The following is a 20,521-nucleotide window of genomic DNA, read 5'->3' as shown; positions in this document are numbered from 1 at the left end:
CTAGGGGCTAGTGGAATCAAGGGATATGGGGAGAAGGCAGGCACAGCTTACTGATTGTAGATGATCAGCCATGATCACAATGAATGGCGGTGCTGGCTCGAAGGACCAAATGGTCTCCTCCCTCACCTACTGTATGTTTCTAATGTCCTCGTATGTGTCAATACGCTATATTTCTGCAGGAATCATCCCAGTGGGCACCAACATTTACAAAGTAACAGCCTGCTCGGTGCTGACGTCCGGGACAATCCTCCAGATCGGCACCAAGATTACTGTGGGAGAAGGGGAGGAAACCTCTGGGAAGTGTCATTGTTTCAAGGGTTGGAGGTGGGGTGGGGTTCAGCATTTCTGGAGTGGGAAAGGCGGCCCCTGGGGGAGTGTGAGTGGAGGGGGAGGGGAGGGTGGGGGCGAGGAGGTGATCCACCACATCGATGTTCCCAGAGGTTTCCCCGTTTGCTCCGATGTTACCTACAGCAGATTTCCTGCCACATTACATTAGTTCATGAGCGCAAACTATGGAGAAGCAAAATATTTGCCTGTCATTATAAATCCAATCATACATAAACCATTCTCCTTATGAATCCCAATGCACAGCTGTGCCTACACAACAGTGGTCGTACTTGAAATAATTCATTGTCTTGTGCAATTCCAATGAAGTGAACAGTTGCCAGAATTTTTTTTCACAAATTCCTTTCTTAATCCTTACGCACACAAAAGCTGCAATAATTTGCCAGATTCTGAAATTGAATACTATTTTTCCTCTCTCAAGATTGGAGCTGTAATGCTGAACATTACTCAGGTGCATATTCCATCACACAGCATTACGGAGAAGTGCAAATTATTCTTCCCGTGACTTTTCCGTTTCATATTTGATGCTTACTTTCGCCAGCACAATGGATTCTGGTGCGATCTGGAGAGGAACTTGGACATATGAACATGCATTCACTGCCTCGTCCTTCTGCGAGGTGCAGTCAAAGAACCTTTGGCTGCAGTGAATCTGACAGAGATAACATTCACCACAGCGCATTGGCGGTGGAAGAAGTGCCCAGTACACAATCAAGCAGGTAGTTTTGTTCAGTATGGCACTGTGATCCTCAAGTACCAATAAACAGAGTATTCTATTGATGGTATTTATTCACAAAATGCTGGAGTAACTCAGCGGGTCAGGCAGCATCTCAGGAGAGAAGGAATGGGTGACGCTTCGGGTCGAGACCCTTCTTCAGACTGAAGAATGCCGTCGACCCGAAACGTCACCCATTCCTTCTCTCCTGAGGTGCTGCCTGACCCGCTGAGTTACTCCAGCATTTTGTGAATAAATAGCTTCGATTTGTACCAGCATCTACAGTTATTTTCTAACAGAGTATTCTAGATCACTCCTGACTAAAAGAAGGAGGAATCTTTGAGGACCTGCCTGCTGCATAGTGCCAATAAGTCATGCCTGGCCTGCTGCAATGGCCAAGCTTTTTAAGTCGCCGATCGATTCTCAAAATTAAAACATCCTCGGCATGCTTTCCCACGCTCTCCTACCATTAAGATGTTTGGACAGTGGGAATGCCACCAAGCTGGAGATGTTTTACTTTGTTAACTAAGAGGTGCTCCTGAAGATCATGGGGAGATGGCCTGGCTCTCGGTTTTGTTGACAACCCGTACTCATGCCCAACAGCATGGTGAAAGTGCTGGTACTCATCCCAGTACAGAATCCCAGTACAGTGTTGATGCTGCGGGGGTTTTCTGTGCTTCCATCTTTACCCGGCACCTCTGGTCACTCCCAAGCTTGCATTCCCGTTATCAGTTCGTTCCCTCCATCACCAGTCTCTGCAAAACTGCTTGGGCATTTTCGACATAAAAGCCGATTGTTAATGTAACTTACCGAACAAGAACTCGCTTCAACAACTGCTGGTCGCCATCCGAGTAACCCGGCCAGTCTCTTTGGATCTCCTTGTATGCAAAGTCTTTCAGGGTGAAGGTGCCATCCTTGACATTCAGATTAGCCACCTGCAACACAGCAGAGTACAACTCACCCATTGTCACAACAGCGGCATTAACCAACCCATACGATTCTTGAGTGCCCAGTACTAACACAATGGAGAAATTGGTTCAATACTCTCCACACTGACACTGTCCACGGGCAGCAGAATACAGCTTTGTCTTCATAAGTACACTAATTCTTTGCAGTCAATGATGGTCATCAATTAGATTTCGAGTGATTTTTAAGTGCAACCGGGGCAGGATTATTTGGTCTTGAGTAAATTTGCTTTAACCTTTCCAACCCTCTCCACCCCCAGCAAATTCTGCTTGGTATAGTTTGCAGCAGCACAAGCCATTTCCCAAGATATTATGTGGACAATAACCGGAAAGATTTAATCAGTAACTAATTCAGCAAAACACTTTTTGAACCTGGAGCCAAAATTAACTCAATGGAATTAACTTTGCCGAGACCAGAGGTAGACATTGAGTTATTCCCAAAATCTCCAGCAAAGATTAACGGCTGAAAAATAATCCCTTTTATGTGAACTTCAATGATTACTCCAGCTTTTTGGCTTTCTATATCCACTCCAACAGAAATCCCTCGGATGCGAGTGAACTTTCTAGAACGTACACAGAATTGCGTAGCATTTAAGAGGCTTTTGGATGGGCACATGGATATGCTGAGACTGGAGGGGCATGGATCATGTACAGGCAGATGAGATTAGCTGATCTTGGCATTATGTTCGACAGATACATTGTGGGCCGAAGGGTCGGTTCCCGTGCTGAACACAAATGGAAAATTAGCAGCAAGGTCACCAATATCAGGGAGAAATTGCAGGTCAGCACGAGTTAAGTGGAATTCAGCGGTACGACCTCGCGGAGAGTCGGCACTACAACATCTTTTCTCCTAATGGTATGAATCAGCCTCCTCATCTTGTCTACTGGCCTTACTGGAGCTCGACAAGACTCTTGTTCTAAGCTAGCTAGTGATTCAGATCTGTCTAGGGAAAGATTTTTAATCAAGTAAATAGAAAGAAGTGGGTGTCAGTAACCAGAGGGTGGAGATTCAATGCAATCAGTCGATTGAGGAGCTTGTCTTCCTAAAAGTATATATTTTTTCCCAAAAGTGAGTTATTAACATCAGCCACCATTTATGGAATGGTGGAGCAGGCTTGGGGGGCATGGGGGAACTGAATGACATTACTAATTCACCCAAGATGGACACAAAAAGCTGGAGTAACTCAGCGGGTGACGTTTCAGGTTGAGACCCTTCTTCAGACTCGACTGTAAACATCACCTATTTCCTTTTCTCCAGAGACGCTGTCTGACCCGCTGAGTTACTCCAGCTTTTTGTGTCTGTCTTCGGTTTAAACCAGCATCTGCAGTTCCTTCCTACACAGCTGGATTGCCCTACCTGAAAGGGTGGTGGAAGTGTATGGGGAATGGAAGATATAACTGAAACATCTTTGGGTCTTTATTCTTTGGAGCGTAGAAGGTTGAGGGGGGACTTGATAGAGGTTTTTAAAATTTTGAGAGGGACGGACAGAGTTGACGTGGGTAGGCTTTTCCCTTTGAGAGTGGGGAAGATTCCAACAAGGGGACATAGCTTCAGAATTGAGGGACAAAGGTTTAGGGGTAACATGAGGGGGAACTTCTTTACTCAGAGGGTGGTGGCTGTATGGAATGGGCTTCCGGTGGAAGTGGTGGAGGCTGGCTCGATTTTATTATTTAAGAGTAAATTGGATAGGTATATGGATAAGAGGGGATTAGAGGGTTATGGACTGAGTGCAGGTAGATGAGACTAGGTCAGGGAGAATGGTCGGCGTGGACTGGTAGGGCCGGACAGGCCTGTTTCCATGCTGTAGTTGTTATTGTTATTGTTATCTTTTTCTGACATGGGACAACCCCAACTGCACCATCTCCAGTGCAGCACCTGTGTGGGAGACACTGCGGGGATGTGGGGCCAGAACGGTGGAGTAGGGCTAATTACGTTGTTCCAAAGAGCTCGTGGGCACATGGGCATTCGTGGGTGGAATAGCTTCATTCCACAACACTGATGTTCTCAATGAACTACACTGTGGCTTCTGTGGGCTTTTCAACTTGAGATTGATGTGTTTGGGCTGCTGAAGGCGGCTGACCTTTAGACTTTAGAGGTACAGCGCAGAAACAGGCCCTTCGGCGAACCGACTCCACGCCGACCAGCGACCACCCCTATCACTAACACTATCCCACACACGATGGACAATTTACAATTTTATCGAAGCCAAAATTAACCTGCAAACCTGTACACCTTTGGTGTAAGAAAATAACTGCAGATGCTGGTACAAATCGTAGGTGTTTATTCACAAAATGCTGGAGTAACTCAGCAGGTCAGGCAGCATCTCAGGAGAGAAGGAATGGGTGACGTTTCGGGTCGAGACCCTTTCTCGACCCGAAACGTCACCCATTCCTTCTCACCTGAGATGCTGCCTGACCTGCTGAGTTACTCCAGCATTTTGTGAATAATGTACACCTTTGGAGTGCAGGAGGAAACCGGAGCACCTAGAGAAAATCCACGCGGTCACAAAAAGAACGCCGAAACAGCGCCCATAGTCAGGATCAAACCCGGGTCTCTGCTGCTGGAAGGAGCACCTCTACCGCTGCACCACTGTGCCACCCCAAGCGGAGTCTTTCAATACGACAAAGTAGACTTGAGGTGAATCATGTGAATTGTCAACATGCACCTCACTGGACCACCCAGAACTCTTTACTTTGGACAGACACAAAAAGCTGGAGTAACTCAGCGGGTCAGGCAGCATCTCTGGAGAAAAAGAATAGGTGACGTTTCAGGTCGTGACCCTTCGTCAGACTGAGAGTCAGGGGGCGATATAGATGCTGACGTAGAGATATAAAACAAATGAATGAAAAATATGCTAAAAGTAATAATGATGAAGGAAACAGGCTATTGTTAGCAGTGTTCTAGGTGCAAACGAGTACAGACAATGATAGGTAGAAGATGGAGGCACAGGCAATTGCTAGGTTACTTTTCAGAAGTCTCTCAGGCAGACTTGGAGCTTGGTTACCTGTTGTAGGAGATTTTCCAACGAGTCCTTATCCTGCTGACTGACTCCGTCTTTCTGCAACCGAACAATTAACTCTGGTTTCTTGTAGGATTTCAGAGCTAGTAAGTGGATGACTCTGTCTCGATAGGGTCGCTGGGAAACATTGCTAACATGCTTCTTCATTATATTCGCTAAGTTCACTGGTGTTGGCCGCCTCCTTTCAGGGGCAGCATCAGGGATGCCTGTAGCTGGCTTGCATAGCACTCTTTTAGCTGAAAGTAGAAGAGAAGCCAAGATTAAAAGCTGTATCAACAGCCAGAATTAGACCCAAAATAGCCTAATATGTTACGCCAATGCCTGAAGCATTAAACCACGTCTGCACTTTGTCTACTGCATACATCCTATATAAATTAAACGCTATCTACTGAACAGTCAGCACTTCAGCTCAGATACGCAAACAATGCAATTACAAGTAAACCCTCATTATAATGAACCATACGGGGGGAGAAATTATGTCCGTTGTGGCCGAGTGTCCGCTACAACTGAGTACGGCATTATCATTGTATGTAGTTAAAACAAAGAACTGCAGGTGATGGTTAATACACAAAAGGACACAAAGTACAGGAGTAACTCAGCGGGTCAGGCAGCATTGCTGGAAAACATGGATAGGTGAGGTTGGGACCCTTCTTCAGACTGATTGAGTCTGCTGACTTACTCCAGCACTTTGTGTCGTTTCATCTTAAAGCCAGGCGCTAATGCCCTGGTCTGCACCAGCGAGCCCGTCTTCACCGGTTGACGCGGCTCACACTGTAACCCGAAGGGAAAGAGCTTTCTTCAGCCCACTGCCAGCGGCTTGGGCATGTTTGGTCACCATGGGGTTCCCTCCCCTCAGACCAGCTGGCCGCTCCAAGGAGGAGTGTGTCGGCGACTCTGGGCCAGGAGGAGGGGGCAGTGCAGGGGAGAGGCCGAGTGGGGAGAAGGAAGTGGCGGCGGCAGCTGAACGGACCAGACCAAGCGAAGGACGAAGCGGTGGAAGGAGTTTGCACCTTCCCTCTAATACTTCCATCTGGGGCCTATAAGTTTTTGACCACTCCTTGAACAGAAATTGGTCGATCCCAGTAACTCCATCGTCTCTCCTCATAATACAAGTTATACAACTTAACTGTGTTTTCATTCACCCTCCTCGACCCAAAGAAAATAAGTTATGCAATCTTTCCTCAACAGTAATATTCTGGTCCTGGGAACATCCTCGTAAATCTCTGCACTTTCACCAGTGCAATCATGTTTTCCCTGTAATAGTGTGACTGGAATAGTGTGCTGCACTCAAGCCAGGCCCAATTAGCGTGGTCTACAGTTGAAGCATAACCTCCCCTTTATATTCACTGCCTAAACTAATAAAGGAAAGTATCTTTAAAGTTCCCCAGTCATTTGGTGCAAGGACATTATGTGCTTCCAACAACTCTCATTTACTGGGTAAACTGTGGTGTCTCCAGAATAACAGGCAACACTTAGAGGAACAGCCAAGCAAGAAGTCACCTAGTTCGGAAGTACCTAGAGGGACATAGGGAATGCAACTTCTTTTGGGGTGTGGGAGGAGACAGTTAACTTTTTACCAATGGTTAAAGCTGCAGGGTTCTGACCATGCTCGGGCCAATTGTGGATTTTGTTCAAGGTCCATCCATTGGCATGCCAAGCCATAGAATTTTAGTTGAATGATTCTTATGTTTGTGTACTGGTAGTGAGAGGAGGGGGGCAACACTGGCGCAGTTGCTGTCTTACAGCGCCAGAGCCCCGGGTTCAATCCTGACTATGGGTACTGTCCGTACAGAGCTGTAAAAAAATAACTGCAGATGCTGGTACAAATCAAAGGTATTTATTCACAAAATGCTGGAGTAACTCAGCGGGTCAGGCAGCATTTCAGGAGAGAAGGAATGGGTGACGTTTCAAGTCGAGACCCTTCTTCAGACTGAGCTTGTACTTTCTCCCTGTGATCGCGTGGGTTTTCACCTGGGTGCTCCAGTTTCCTCCCACACTCCAAAGACATGCAGGTTTGTAGGTTAGATAGAAACATAGAAAATAGGTGCAGGAGGAGGCCATTCTGCCCTTCGAGCCAGCACCGCCATTCATTGTGATCATGGCTGATCGACCACAATCAATAACCCGTGCCTGCCTTCTCCCCATATCCCTTGGCTTGGGTAAAAATTGGTTAATTGGCTTAGGTAAAAATTGTCCCTGGTGTGTTTGATGGTGCTAGTGCATGGGGTGATCGCTGGTCGGTGCAGACTCGGTGGGCCGAAGGGCCTGTTTCCGCACTGTAGCTCTAAAGTCTAAAGAAAAAAAGAAAAGGGCAAGATTGAATTAAATGTAAAAAACTTGGGGAAAGTTACAAAAGGAAACTAAAGTCTTCCCTTTACACTCCACTCCAAAGATGGGACATTTGAAGAGGCAGCTTGGAATCTCCCATTGAAAGGAGTGTGGTGATTAGACTGGAAATGTTGAGTCACAGTAAACGGCCAGTGTAGCAGAAGGAAGATGAGTCAGACTTATCAAGCGTTGGGAAATAACGTACAGAAGATACTGTGCTTCACACTGTTCAGTCTATTTTTTTTTTCACTCTTACAGTAACTAGTGTAAAACTGAATCCAAACTGTTCCACATTCTCGTCTGTCTTCTCTGTTTTACAGAAACACAACAATTATAGCTTCTTGTGCACATAAAGCGACTTATCGCCGGTTTCCACAGTTTAATGCAGGTTGGTAAATCGATAGGAAATTCAATCGTGCCACAGATGTGTGTCAGGCAATAGTCATCTTCAAGAAGAGAGAATATATACACCTTTCTGTGATGTTCCATGGCATCACTATCAACATTTGAAGTTTTCCACTGAGTAGAAGCTTAACTGGACAAGTCACATAAATACTGTTGCCACACAGATTATGACAAGCAACTGACTTCTGAAGTCGGAAGGGATATAAGTACATTTGGAATTACAATAGAATATTCCTCACTTGCTTCGGAAGCTCAATACTATCCGGACAGAGTAGTGCACCTGATAAGTACTACCACCAACATTCACTCCATCTTCCATAGGGACACGGTGACTATTGTTATCTATAAAAGGCAGTTGTTCAACAGTACCTCCCAACCCATGAGCTGCTAGCATCAAGACTAGAGAAGGCGAATGGGAAAACCACCACCTACAGGTTCCATCGCACCCCACAACTGAAACTATGAGTGGTTCCTACATCATTACAGTTGAAGTTGTGAAAAGCTACCCAATGATTTTTTAGTTTCGTTTATTGTCACGTGTACCGAAGTACAGTGAAAAGCATTTGTTGTATGCTATTCAGTCAGCAGAAGGACAAGACATGACTATAATGGAGCCAATTACAGTGTATGGATACATGATAAGGGAATAACATTTAGTGCAAGGTAAAGCCAGCAGAGTCCGTCCGGTCAGGACAGTCCGAGCGAGGGTCACCAAAGTGGTAGACATCTCAAAGTCATGAAAATAAAATTTAAAAATAAGTGTTTGAAATCAAGATAACTGAAAATGGTGGAAATATTCAGCAGGTTAGGTCACATCTGTGTCTTCGGCCTGAAATGTTGACTTTGTTTCTCTTCCCATAGATGTGCTCTGACCCGCTGAGTGTTTCCAGCATTTTCTATTTGTTTTAGGCTTGCTCTGAAGAACGGCCCTGACCCAAAACATTGACTGCCCAATCCTTCCACAGATGCTGCCTGTACCGCTGAGTTCCTCCAGCACTTTTATGTTTTGATCAAGCTTTTGGTCACCTATCCTGCTATCCTTTTGTGTGAGGCATTGGCAACGTTTGCTTGATGACGTTCTTGTGACATTTACACAATCCTCAGCATTGTATAAATGGAAGTCGTTGTTACAAATCAAGTAAATAGATAGGAAAAGACGATGGCTGTGATGGCATGTGTTGATGTTTACTTTTATCAACATAAATGTTTAATGCCAGTGTAAACTGTAAAAGAGCTCAAGTGATGAGGAAAATAGTCTGTCACATATCATTCTTGAAATGTCACTCAAAACTAAGCCAATTCATTAAGAGCCAGAGAATATTTGGATCTGATATATATGAAAACCGGCTGTTCCATTTAAATGCAAAGTCACACCAATGGGGAAGATTTTAAAACCATGCAAGTAATTAAAAGGAAGCTTAAAGAAAAAGGCATAAAAACACTGGTTCAGAACCTGCCCTCCCAGATTGTTCCTTACAGTCAATAGACAATATTGTCAATAGACAATAGACAATAGGTGCCGGAGTAGGCCATCTTCCCCAGTTCACCGGGTCAGGCAGCATCTCGGGAGAGAAGGAATGGGTGACGTTTTGGGTCGAGACCCTTCAGTCTGAAGAAGGGCCTCGACCCGAAACGTCACCCATTCCTTCTCTCCTGAGATGCTGCCTGACCCGCTGAGTTACTCCAGCATTTTGTGTCTACCTTCGATTTTAACCAGCATCTGCAGTTTTTTTCCCCCTATACTTCCCCAGTTCACCCTCTGGGTGTCTGTCACATTCACCAGATTTCCCAATACCACCATTAGAAGGTATTGATGCTTGATGTCAGTCCTCTTCCTCTCTGTTTCTCTGCTGTCTGACTCTTTTCCCCCCAGGATAAACTGTAGTCACCTCAATGCCAGGTCAATCCAAACCTCCACACTTGATTGACACAGGCAGCAACATTCAATGATCAAGAGCCTCTCTGATATCCCCTCTACAGCCCATGACATTGAAACTAAGTGCTGCACCCATACAAGATCAACTGATTACATGCCATTACATCTCCCCCCCCACCCCAATAATGCACACTCCAATTTTGTTTAATAATTTCTTGTGTTGCATCTCATCGAATACTTTATAAAAGTCCAAACGCACCATATCAACAACTGAAAATACATTAACGACAATTGAATGAGAGTTCATAAGTGATAGGAGCAGAATTAGGCCATCCGCCCCGTCAAGTCTACTCCGCCATTCAATCATGGCCGATCAATCTTCCCCTCTCAACCCCATTCTCCTGCCTTCTCCCCATAACCCATGACATTCATGACGGATCCAGTTTATTCTTACCTCTGTATCGACCTCCAGGTTTAATTACTATTGCTCCCCGGCTTCGAGTCTCCTCCTCAGCTTGAGTCATACGTTCCTTGGTCACTTGGTACGAGTCATCAGTCGCGCACACAGTGATTTTATCCTGTATGCCCCCAAGACAGTCCAACTGCACATTCCCAAGCCTGTCAGGAAACAGAAAGAAGAATGGACTTAAAGAGTGGCCTTTACACATGAAAATGCAGGATAGAAGCCTTAATCTACACGACATGGAGTTGTCAAACCACTGTACAGCCTGCCAGAAACCAATGAGTTAAATGGGGGTATCTGAGCAAACAGGAACAGAAGGAGCAACGCTCAACCACAAGTGTAACGAGTTTGCTCCTAGTCTGAAAACAGTGGAAGCTTAGGATTTGCTTCTCCCCGATACAATCAGCTTAACGCCAGGTATTCTAAGAATAAACGGGAGCCCATTTAAAACTGAAGTGAGAAGAAACTTTTTCACCCAGAGTTGTGAATTTGTGGAATTCTCCGCCACAGGAGGCAGTGGAGGCCAATTCACTGGATGAATTTAAAAGAGAGTTAGATAGAGCTCTAGGGGCTAGCGGAATCAAGGGGTATGGGGAGAAGGCAGGCACGGGTTACTGATTGTGGATGATCAGCCATGATCACAATGAATGGCGGTGCTGGCTCAAAGGGCCTAATGGCCTCCTCCTGCACCTATTTTCTATGTAAAACAGATATAATCAGCCATGTAGTGGGTGAGATCAGCTTCTACCAGATTTCACAAGAATAACTACTCAGACAATGACAGAATGACGTCATCGGAGCTCCATCCCAGGCAAAGTCTTCACCCTGGGCCAAGACATGCCTGCACTTGGGAGAATTGCTTAACACTTGGGAGAATTTAAAATTCAACCAATTAAGTAAATCTTGGATAATAAGAGAACTGCTCAGTAACTGTGCTGATGAAAATATCAGATTGTGGTAAAAACATCTGACTCACTAACGTATGACAAGAAGGAAATTGCCTTGATTATCGGGTTTGGTCTGTGTGCGCCTCCGAGCCCAGCAATGCGGTCTACTCTTCGCTGCCTCTGGAAGTGGCGGAAAACCTCCCAAGGGATCTTGCAATAGTGTGGTACTGGACAACTTAATTGTGAAAGCTGAAGGAGTACAAAATTCAACAGCAGGACCCCAAAGATGAGCTCCTGGTTCCAACAGAATGCGGTCCACTGCTGCACAGAATTTCCACGGGAAATGGGCGCCAATCCAGGAACGGAGGACCAACAGTATGGAGAAGAATAACTTGCTCAAAGGACTCAGATGCATGGGAGTCAGATAACAAAGCCTCTTTATATCATACAACATATCTTAATAATGAACAGTACGGTTCATCGTTCAACACCATCTTCCCCTCCAAAAATAAACCGTCAAACTCAGAGAACTGCTCATTCCCATGTAGTTTGATTCTCAACATTCTCATCGGCAGACCAGGATCAGTAAGAACTGGCAACAATACTTCCTCCTTGGTAACAGGAGCACCTCAAGGCTGTGCGCTCAGACCCCTGCTCCACTCTCTCTATACCTTTTTTCAAGAGAGAGTTAGATTTAGATTTAGCTCTTAGGGCTAAGGGAATCAAGGGGTATGGGGAGAAAGCCGGAACGGGGTATTGATTTTGGATGATCAGCCATGATCCTATTGAATGGTGCAGGGTCGAAGGGCCGAATGGCCTACTCCTGTAACTATTTTCTATGTTTCTATGATTGTGTCGCTAGACACAACTCCAACACCATCTTTAAATTTGCCAATAATACAACCATTGATGCCAAATAACAGATCACGATGAGTCATAGTAGAGGAGGGAGACTGATAACGTGATTGAAGGGTGCCAGAACACCAATCTTGCTCTCAATGTTAACAAGAACAAGGAGTTGATTGCTGACTTCAGGAGAGGACAGCGGTGGAGAGAACCACCAGCTTCAAGTTGCTGGGTGTGCAGGGCCCAGCTCTTGATGCAATCACAAAGCTACTTCCTCCGAAAATTGACGAGATTCAGTTTGTCGTTGAATACTCTTATCAAACTTCAAGATGTGTTCAGCAGAGAGCATACTGACGGGTTGCATCACAGCCTGGTGCAGCAATCCGAACATCCGGGAATGTAGACATTGCCTGGTCTATACTTTACTGGCCTATTAAACTGCAACAACTACAAATTTAATTGTTCTGTTGTCAGTACATGTGACAATTAAACACTAGACTCGAGTAAGACCACACTTCTGAAGCGTGGATATTTTTGTACGTCATTGGCGAGGTGGCTTTGGTTTAAAGTTCAAACTCCTAGTTTGACGAAGAGTCTGAAGAAGGGTCCCAACCTATCCATTTCCTCCACAAATAATGCCAGACTCGCTGAGTTACTCCAGCACGTTGTGTTTTGCAGTTGTAATGATGTTGCTCTAGGGTTTATTTTAAGAAGAACGTGATCATGGAAATATAAGGAGGGCCATTCAGTCACTTGTGTGAATTAATTAGATCGCTAGTAATCTGTGTCTAAACACACTCCATCCACTTTTGTTGGATATTTCTTAAAACAGAAAAGTAAGGAGATATGGTTAGATCACATATCTATCATACTTATGCGGCACTGTGGCGCAGCGGTAAAGTTGCTGCCTTACAGCGCCAGAGACCAGAGTTCATTCCTGACCACGGGTGCTGTCTGTACAGAGTTTGTAAATTCTCCCTGTGACCGCAAGGGTTCTCCCCGGGTGCTCCGGTTTACTTCCACACTCCAAAGACACACAGATTTGTACGTTAACCGGCTTCTGTAAATTGTCCCTAGTGTGAATGGATAGAACTAGTGTACGGGTGATCGCTGATTGGCGTGGACTCGGTGGGCCAAAGGGCCTGTTTCCACGCTATATCTCTAAACTAAGCACAACTAAGAAAACTATATATAGTTCTTGTCCATACATTTACAAAAATGATATTGAGTACCCGAGAATATATAGAGAAGATTTTGAAGTATTACAGCAGAACATTGGTTAAATCTATCAGGAAGGGACCAACTATAAAAAAATGGACGAGACGAACCAATAGAGGCCCAAATTTATTAAGTTGTTTAAAGGGAGATGAGAGGGGGACAGAGGACAGGCACCACAGTAAGAACACTAGGAGATACCAACAAATTAAATGTGGAATCGAGGAAACACCTTTCTTTTGCCCTAGAGTATTAAGAATGATTTGTCTGTAGAACAATAAAGAGAAAGCCAGCTAAGTACTGGGATTAGAAGGACATTACTTACCGGGATTGATACTGCTGAATACAGTCAAAACTGCATTGAGGATTATCCCTTCCAACATTGCACAGGTAAAACGTGAATGTCCGCACATCATTTGGGCTGTCTGGTCTCGGAATGGTGATTCGCTGCAGAACAGAAATAAAATGTCTTAAAGAAAAAGGACAGGCATATTCCAAAAGCATCCAATCTTCCTGCCCTTAAATAGAAAACAAATTCTACACCTTGGGTCATACAGCATGGAAACAGGCCCTTCAGCCCAACTCATCCATGCTGACCAAGATGCCCCAGCTAAACTAGTCTCATTTGCTTGCACTTGACCCATGTCCCTCTAAACCTTTCCGACCCATGTACCTGTCCAAGTGTCTTTGTAAATTGACTCAAGGCATATTGGAAACTGCAAGGCTTTGCCTCAGCTTGAAATGCATTTCTTTTGCCTGTTTGGCAGGTGGTGTTGAAGTGCACGTTTGGGCTCAGTCTAACCTGACACCTCACAGGCAGATTGAAGGCGTGCTACTTTGTACTTAGTGCTGTGTGGTGTGACATCAAAACAAAGCCTAATCAGATTCAAATGGCACTAAGAAAGGGCAGAGATCTCTCCTGATATCTTGACCAACCTTCATCTCTGAGCTTTTTTGTTTTTTATTCATGTCATCACACAACTGTTTGCCAACAGCAAGCAAATTTTAGTGCCACGTCGTTGGCCACTGCAAGATCCTTTATAGTGCGTGTGGCATGCAGCATGTCACAGCTCAGGAGATGTCCCACAGTCTGGAGGCCCCGTCCGCACTCGCATCTGCTCGCATCTCTGAGCTTAAGATCACTGATTCCACAATAATAGTAGTTCACTCTACATAAACCCACCAGTAACCGTCAGCACAAACAGCACAATTTAATGGTAATATCCGTACACTTGGGACCACTGCAGAGTCTTGGCCAGGGCGCTAATAAGGTGTTCCTAGCCAAATACTGTACACAGGCCGACTGTAAAGGAAAACAGATAGTGATCTGTTGCCATTAGATGCTGCTGGCTGCGCTTCCAGCATGATTCCAGTATTAGGTCAATGGCCTTAGTCCTAAAAGACATCCAATGATTCTTGCACGTCAAATCCAAGCGTGACTGGGCTGAACATTTGACGTGACTCACATCTCCTGAATTGTGTGACTGAGGAACTATAATTGCAAGGAATGGGAATATAAATAAGTAATAAGATTAATACAAAATGAAATAGAGAACAACTGGATCAGTGACGACAGCGAACCACCAGAAATCATACAAACCAGAGTGTGCTGCATGAAAGCATTAATTAAGGAAATCTTAAAACCAATTCAAGTACCACAAAAGTTGGAAATTCTCAGCTAGAATATGCAGCTAAAGAAGGCTAAATATTTTCATATACTTGACTCGAGTCTGACTGCACGAGAGGGGAAGGTGAATACTGCCTGATTGGCATCTCACAAATACCTCCTGGCCATCACATCTATTCACCATTATGTAAATAAGCCCAATGGCCAAGAGCCTGCAAACTGCAGCTACCTCTGTCAACATTGGTTTGGGAAGGAATGCTTGCAAAGGGAGCTAGTGAAGATTTGCAAACTGCAAATTTGTTTGTCAAAGTGGATTTAATATTTTATTATTGAAGTAACATAATAGGTTGATGAAGGCATTGCAGAAAATATTCAGAAAGCATTTGACTACATTCAAGCGGAGCAGTGGAGCAGCGGTAGAGTTGCTGCCTTCCAGCACCAGAGACCCAGGTTTGATCCTGACTACTGGTGCTGTCTGTACACAGTTGGTACGTTCTCCCTGTGACTGCGTGGGTGCTCCAGTTTCCTCCCACACTCCAAAGATGAGCAGGTTTGGAGGTTAATCGGCTTGGGTAAAATCATTCATTGTCCCTGGTGTGTAGGATAGTGGCAGTATACGGGGTGATTGCTGGTCGATCCGGACTCTGTGGGTGGAAGGGCCTGTTTTCGAGCTGTATCTCTAAAGTAAGCTAAAAGTAAGCTGATAGTAAAGCCAAGGACCATGGGACAAAGTGGCAGCAGGGATTAAAAAAGTCCGAGTCCCAACAAACCAGTAAGAGCATCTGACCAGCAGTGCCCCTGTCATTGCCAACCAAGCACGGCCACGGTGTTTGTGGGTTAGTTCTAGCATTATGGCATTCTGCCAAATGGTTTGGACAGTTTGCTCTGGAAGTCATGACTTGGGATTCATCATGTACTGCTCCCACAGGGCCAGCAGGACATCCCGTGCCTTCCACTGCCTGATGGAATGTGGATATTTGAAACATTAAGCGTTTTTTGATAAATCGATGAGAATGTCTTGGTTGTTGTTTGCAATGGTGCCTGAAAGCTATCGAAAGGACTAACAATTTGAATGGCAGTGATGTTTCTGAAGAAGGGTCTCGACCCGAAACGTCACCCATTCCTTCTCTCCTGAGATGCTGCCTGACCTGCTGAGTTACTCCAGCATTTTGTGAATAAATACCTTCCTCTTGGTTTAGATTACTTTAGTTGAGAGATACAGCATGGAAACAGGCCCTTCGACCAACGATCACCCCGTACACCAGTTCTATCCCAGACACAAGGGACAATTTACAGAATCCAAATAATCTACAAACCTGCACGTCTTTGGAATGTGGGTGGAATCTGGAGAAAGCCCATGGAGAAGGTACAAACTCCGTACAGACAGCACACGTAGTCAGGAACAAACCCGGGTCTCTGGCGTTGTTAGGCATCAACTCGACCACTGTGCCACAATGCCACCCCTTAGCTGTTTGTTTTCTCCATAGACATTTTCTAACCTGAGCATTACCAGCATTTTCTGTTTTTATTTTCATTTTTATTTATAGCTGCACTATTTTGCTCGTGATTGTAACTGATTCTAACATGGTGGATCCACAGAAACGATGTTGGGTTCATTGCTCATGTGGTTGCCTTGTGACTGGAAGGACAACTCGTCAGACCCTGTCAAGTGCAGCATTAATTCACATAGCAATCCTCGACTGTGCCTTTTATAAACACATCTGCAATTATATAAATCTACAGTTGCAAAGAAGTGTGACTTACTGACACATATAAATATTAAATGGAACTCCCAGAAACGGAAAGATACCAAATGATAATGCACAGCAAATTTATTGGCAAACAATTCAGACATGGTCTGATGACGACCGAAGAAAGATGTCAAATGCCTGACTCGGAGTTCACTTACAGTGCACAGCCACTGTGCACAAAAGGCCTCAGAGTAATAGTACGTCACAGGTCTCAGTTTACATCTGCAGTTGGCTGCAACCCGTAGAAAAACTAAAACATTAAAAAAACCTATCAAGCTCACAGCACACAGTACATTATGAAGGCACCAGCATTCCTTCAATCCCGTTTCAAGACATCAGCTTCAATAAATTGTGTATTTTCCCAAAAAGTGGAAGGGGATGGGAAGAGACTTCCTTTGCCAGAAGCTTACTGTAAGAAACATCACACCACATTTCCCAGAGTATAAAGTCAACATTGACAGAAAATAGGAGCTTCCACAGACCACTTAACCTCTTGACGACTGTACTGGCTCTCAACAACTGCCCCTGAGATGGTGAGTTAACAATCACATGTCAACAAGCACACAATGTACAAGTGGGGGAAGTACACCAACACTACATGCATGGAGTGTTTCAAATGCTTACTAGCAAATAACATTGTGCAACTGGGTTACGTTCAGGAACCAGGCAGAGGCCATTCAAGCCCTTGAGACCACTTCAACGTTTCATCAGATCATGTCACATCTGTGAATGTTGGTGGACCATTAAACCACTAACTGGAGGCTCCAAGTTCATCCTGTCCTCAGCAATGGCAGGGTTCAGCATCTGATTGCTAGACAAGGCTGAAACAGTTTAACCATGTTCAGCACAAGTGCCTGCCAAGATCCCCCCCATCACAGAAGCCAATCTTTCTTTAGGCTTTAGAGTTACAGCGCGGAAACAGGCCCTTCGGCTCAACGAGTCTGCGCCGACCAGCGATCACCCCGTACACTAGCACTATCCTACACACTAGGGACAAAAAATACCGAAGCCAATTAACTGACAAACCTGTACGTCTTTGGAATGTGGGAGGAAACCAGAGCACCTGGAGAAAAGCCACGCGGTCACAGGAAGAACGTAGAAGCTCCGTACAGACAGCGCCCGTAGTCAGGATCGAACCAGGGTCTCTGGTGCTCCAAGGTAGCACCTCTACCGCTGCGCTCCTGTGCCGCCCAATTCACACCAAATAATAAATGACAAGAGACTATTGGACAGCACGATAAATATCCCCATGGTTGTACGGAAGACCCATGGTCCAGGACTAGCCATATCTCAAGCAACTCTAACTGTTGCTCTATGGTACTACACTGGCATCTACATGACAATGTGGCAAACTGTTCAGCTATATCCTGCTCAGAAAGACTACGTCAAACCCATTCTAATTACTGTGCAAAGAGTCAACTTTCTTTCGTTAGCACAACGCTGCAAGGTGCTATTGACAGCCATCAGGTGGTGATTACTCACCATTACCCTCCTCACCTTAGTTCAGTTTGCCAGACTACTCAGCTCTAGACCGTGTCAAAGTCTCACTTTAAACATGGTTTAAAGCGTTTACATCAGGTGAGAGAGACTCCTTCGTGCAAAGGTAGCATTTGACTCTATGGTTTTGAGGTGGGGGGGTCTCGTAAAATTAAAGTCAAGGAGGTGGAGGGGTTGGTTAGTTAGGTAAAATTGGAAAATTCAATGTTCACACCGTTGGATTGTAAGCTATCAAACGCAATATGAGATGATATTCCTCTAGTTTGCGTATGACTTCACTCTGGTAAAGGAGGAGGCCCAGGACAGAAAGGTCAGTATGGAAATGGGAAGAGGGGTTAAAATGGTTAGGTACCAGGCGACCCAGTAGGTCTTGGGAGGCCAAGCACGGATTTGGGAAACGCTCTCCAAGTCTATGCTTGGTCTCGCCGATGGAACGGCGTAGATGAGGTTAGAAGAAGTGCACATGAACTTCTGTTTCACCTGGAAGGATGGCTGCAGCATTTGGATGGTGGTGAGGGAGGAAATATTGGGATGGGTGTTACGGCCCCTGCAGTTGCAAGGTACAGTATCTGAGGAGGGGATGGTTTGGATGGGAAGGGATAGGTAACCATGGAGTTGCCGAGGGTGCGGTCTCTGTGGAAGGTGGAAACGGTGGGGATGGGAAGCTGTGACTGGTGGTGGGATCACATTGGAGGTGACGGAAATGTCGGAAAATGATATGCTGGATGCGAATGCTGGTGGGGGTGAAAGCTGAGGACTAGGGGAATTTATCTTGCATTAAATACTGTGCCCTTCATCTGTACACTGTGGATGGCTTGATTGTGATCATGCATAGTCTGTTCTTTGAGTGGGCAGCATGCAACAAAAAGTTCAGTACACGTGTTCGTTATAAACTAAACTCTCATAAGCCAAGGATGCATTCCAGATCGCCCAATCTATGTCATTGCAGTCCTTGCACTTTTATTAACCTGCACTTTCTCAGCAGCTGAACACTTTTACTTTCATCAGCTAGAATACTGTCCAAACTCCCATCTACCTCCTTGGAGACTGTTAAACTATCTTTCATCTAACTTTATTGGACTTCAGTGTTATATCTTACACTAAATGTGGTACCCTTCATCCTTTATCTGTGCACTGTGGACAGCTTGAGTGTTGTCACGTCTAGTCTTTTCCTTCACTGGATAGCATGCAAACAAAAGTTTTTCACTGTACCTCTGCACATGTGAGAATAATAAACTAAATTCTATGATTGTTCCGTCTGTGGGGAGCAAGAGCAGAGATATGGGACACAGATGAGACACTGAGGATCATCTTGACCTGGTAATACATTACTGTTCTTTCACTGTTGTCGGGATTAAGTCTGGGAGCTGCCATGCCAGTCTGTTTATTATCCTCGAGTAAGCACCTGCATCTAAGATCAGGATCAATTCAAACAGCTGCCATTTTGACTGACAATTAACACTGGACCTCAGTGATGTCCAAAATCCGAACTAATTAAAAAAAACAAAAGGCTTTTTAAAGTTCCATGGTTCTGAGGAGAATGATGATTCAGATGGCCCATATTGTCGAAACAGATTCTGGAATGGTCATCATTCTGACAGCTGAGCACCTATTGTTGGTCTCCTGCTGAAAGAAATGAAACTCAAAATGCAAGCAATGGCTCGTCCTTTTGATTATCTAATGAAACTAAAGGATGAACAAAATGTAATTATTTGAAGAGCAGTAGTTTAAATCTACAGTACTGATTCCACAGACTCCTTTTATGTCTGCTGGACACTCACGGTTTATGGCAATGCTGAATTGCAATTTAGTCACGGGACTCAGAATCACAGTCTCTCCTTTCACAGTGACTGCTAGGTGCTACATAATCATGAGGAAATTAATAAAGTTTGAGTTTTGTTTATTGCCATGTGTACCAAGGTACAGAGAAAAGCTGTTTTGTTGCTTGCCAACCAGTCAGCGGAAAGACAATATATGATTACAATCGATACATGATAAAGGGAATAACGTGAATAACGTTTAATGCAACATAAAGTCCAATCAAAGATAGTCTGAGTGTCACCAATGAGGTAGATAGTAGCTCAGGACTGCTCTCTCGTCGGTAGGATGGTTCAGTTGCCTGATAACAGCTGAGCAGGAACTGCCCCTGAATCTGGAGGTGTGCATTTTCACACTTATGTTCAAATTGAAAAAGCTTTTTTTACAAAACATGCAAATCACAAAGACCCAGATAACGACTCTGGTCGTTCTGGTAAATGGTCGCTGGGCACGTGGCCAAATATATTACACAAATAACCTCCTGAAACGACGCATCAACAGGTCTCCTGGGAACCTTGGTGAATGCAAATGATGAGAGGGGATTTTCTGACTGCTAAGTTTGGAAGGTACATGGTCATTTATTGTTTCCGCTTGTGAAGCTGTCTTACCTCACCTCAAAGTTCAGAGCCTGATGAAGTCAAATTCTTTGAAGTCATTGTTGAGTTAAGTCAAGTCAATTTTATTTGTATAGCACATTTAAAAACAACCCACGTTGACCAAAGTGCTGTACATCTGTTTAGGTACTAAGGAAAAAATGAAACATACA

General features: G+C 44.7%; 1 protein-coding gene across 1 annotated transcript in view; it reads right to left on the bottom strand.

The window, feature by feature from the left end:
• The window catches only part of ell (elongation factor RNA polymerase II), a 90,171-nt gene that overhangs the window by 17,178 nt on the left and 52,472 nt on the right, over positions 1–20,521 (bottom strand). The window contains exons 3-6 of the mRNA XM_078424155.1: positions 13,388–13,509; positions 10,106–10,269; positions 5,028–5,278; positions 1,868–1,992 (exon numbers count right to left, since the gene is read on the bottom strand). Coding sequence (XP_078280281.1) covers positions 1,868–1,992; positions 5,028–5,278; positions 10,106–10,269; positions 13,388–13,509 — 662 coding nt within the window. The remainder of the gene's footprint in view (positions 1–1,867; positions 1,993–5,027; positions 5,279–10,105; positions 10,270–13,387; positions 13,510–20,521) is intronic.

This window comes from Rhinoraja longicauda, chromosome 28, assembly GCF_053455715.1.
Source record: "Rhinoraja longicauda isolate Sanriku21f chromosome 28, sRhiLon1.1, whole genome shotgun sequence".
NCBI classification, from domain to species: Eukaryota; Metazoa; Chordata; class Chondrichthyes; order Rajiformes; family Arhynchobatidae; genus Rhinoraja; species Rhinoraja longicauda.
The sequence above is the reverse complement of the archived record's forward strand: the minus strand, read 5'-3'. Positions and strand labels throughout refer to the sequence as shown.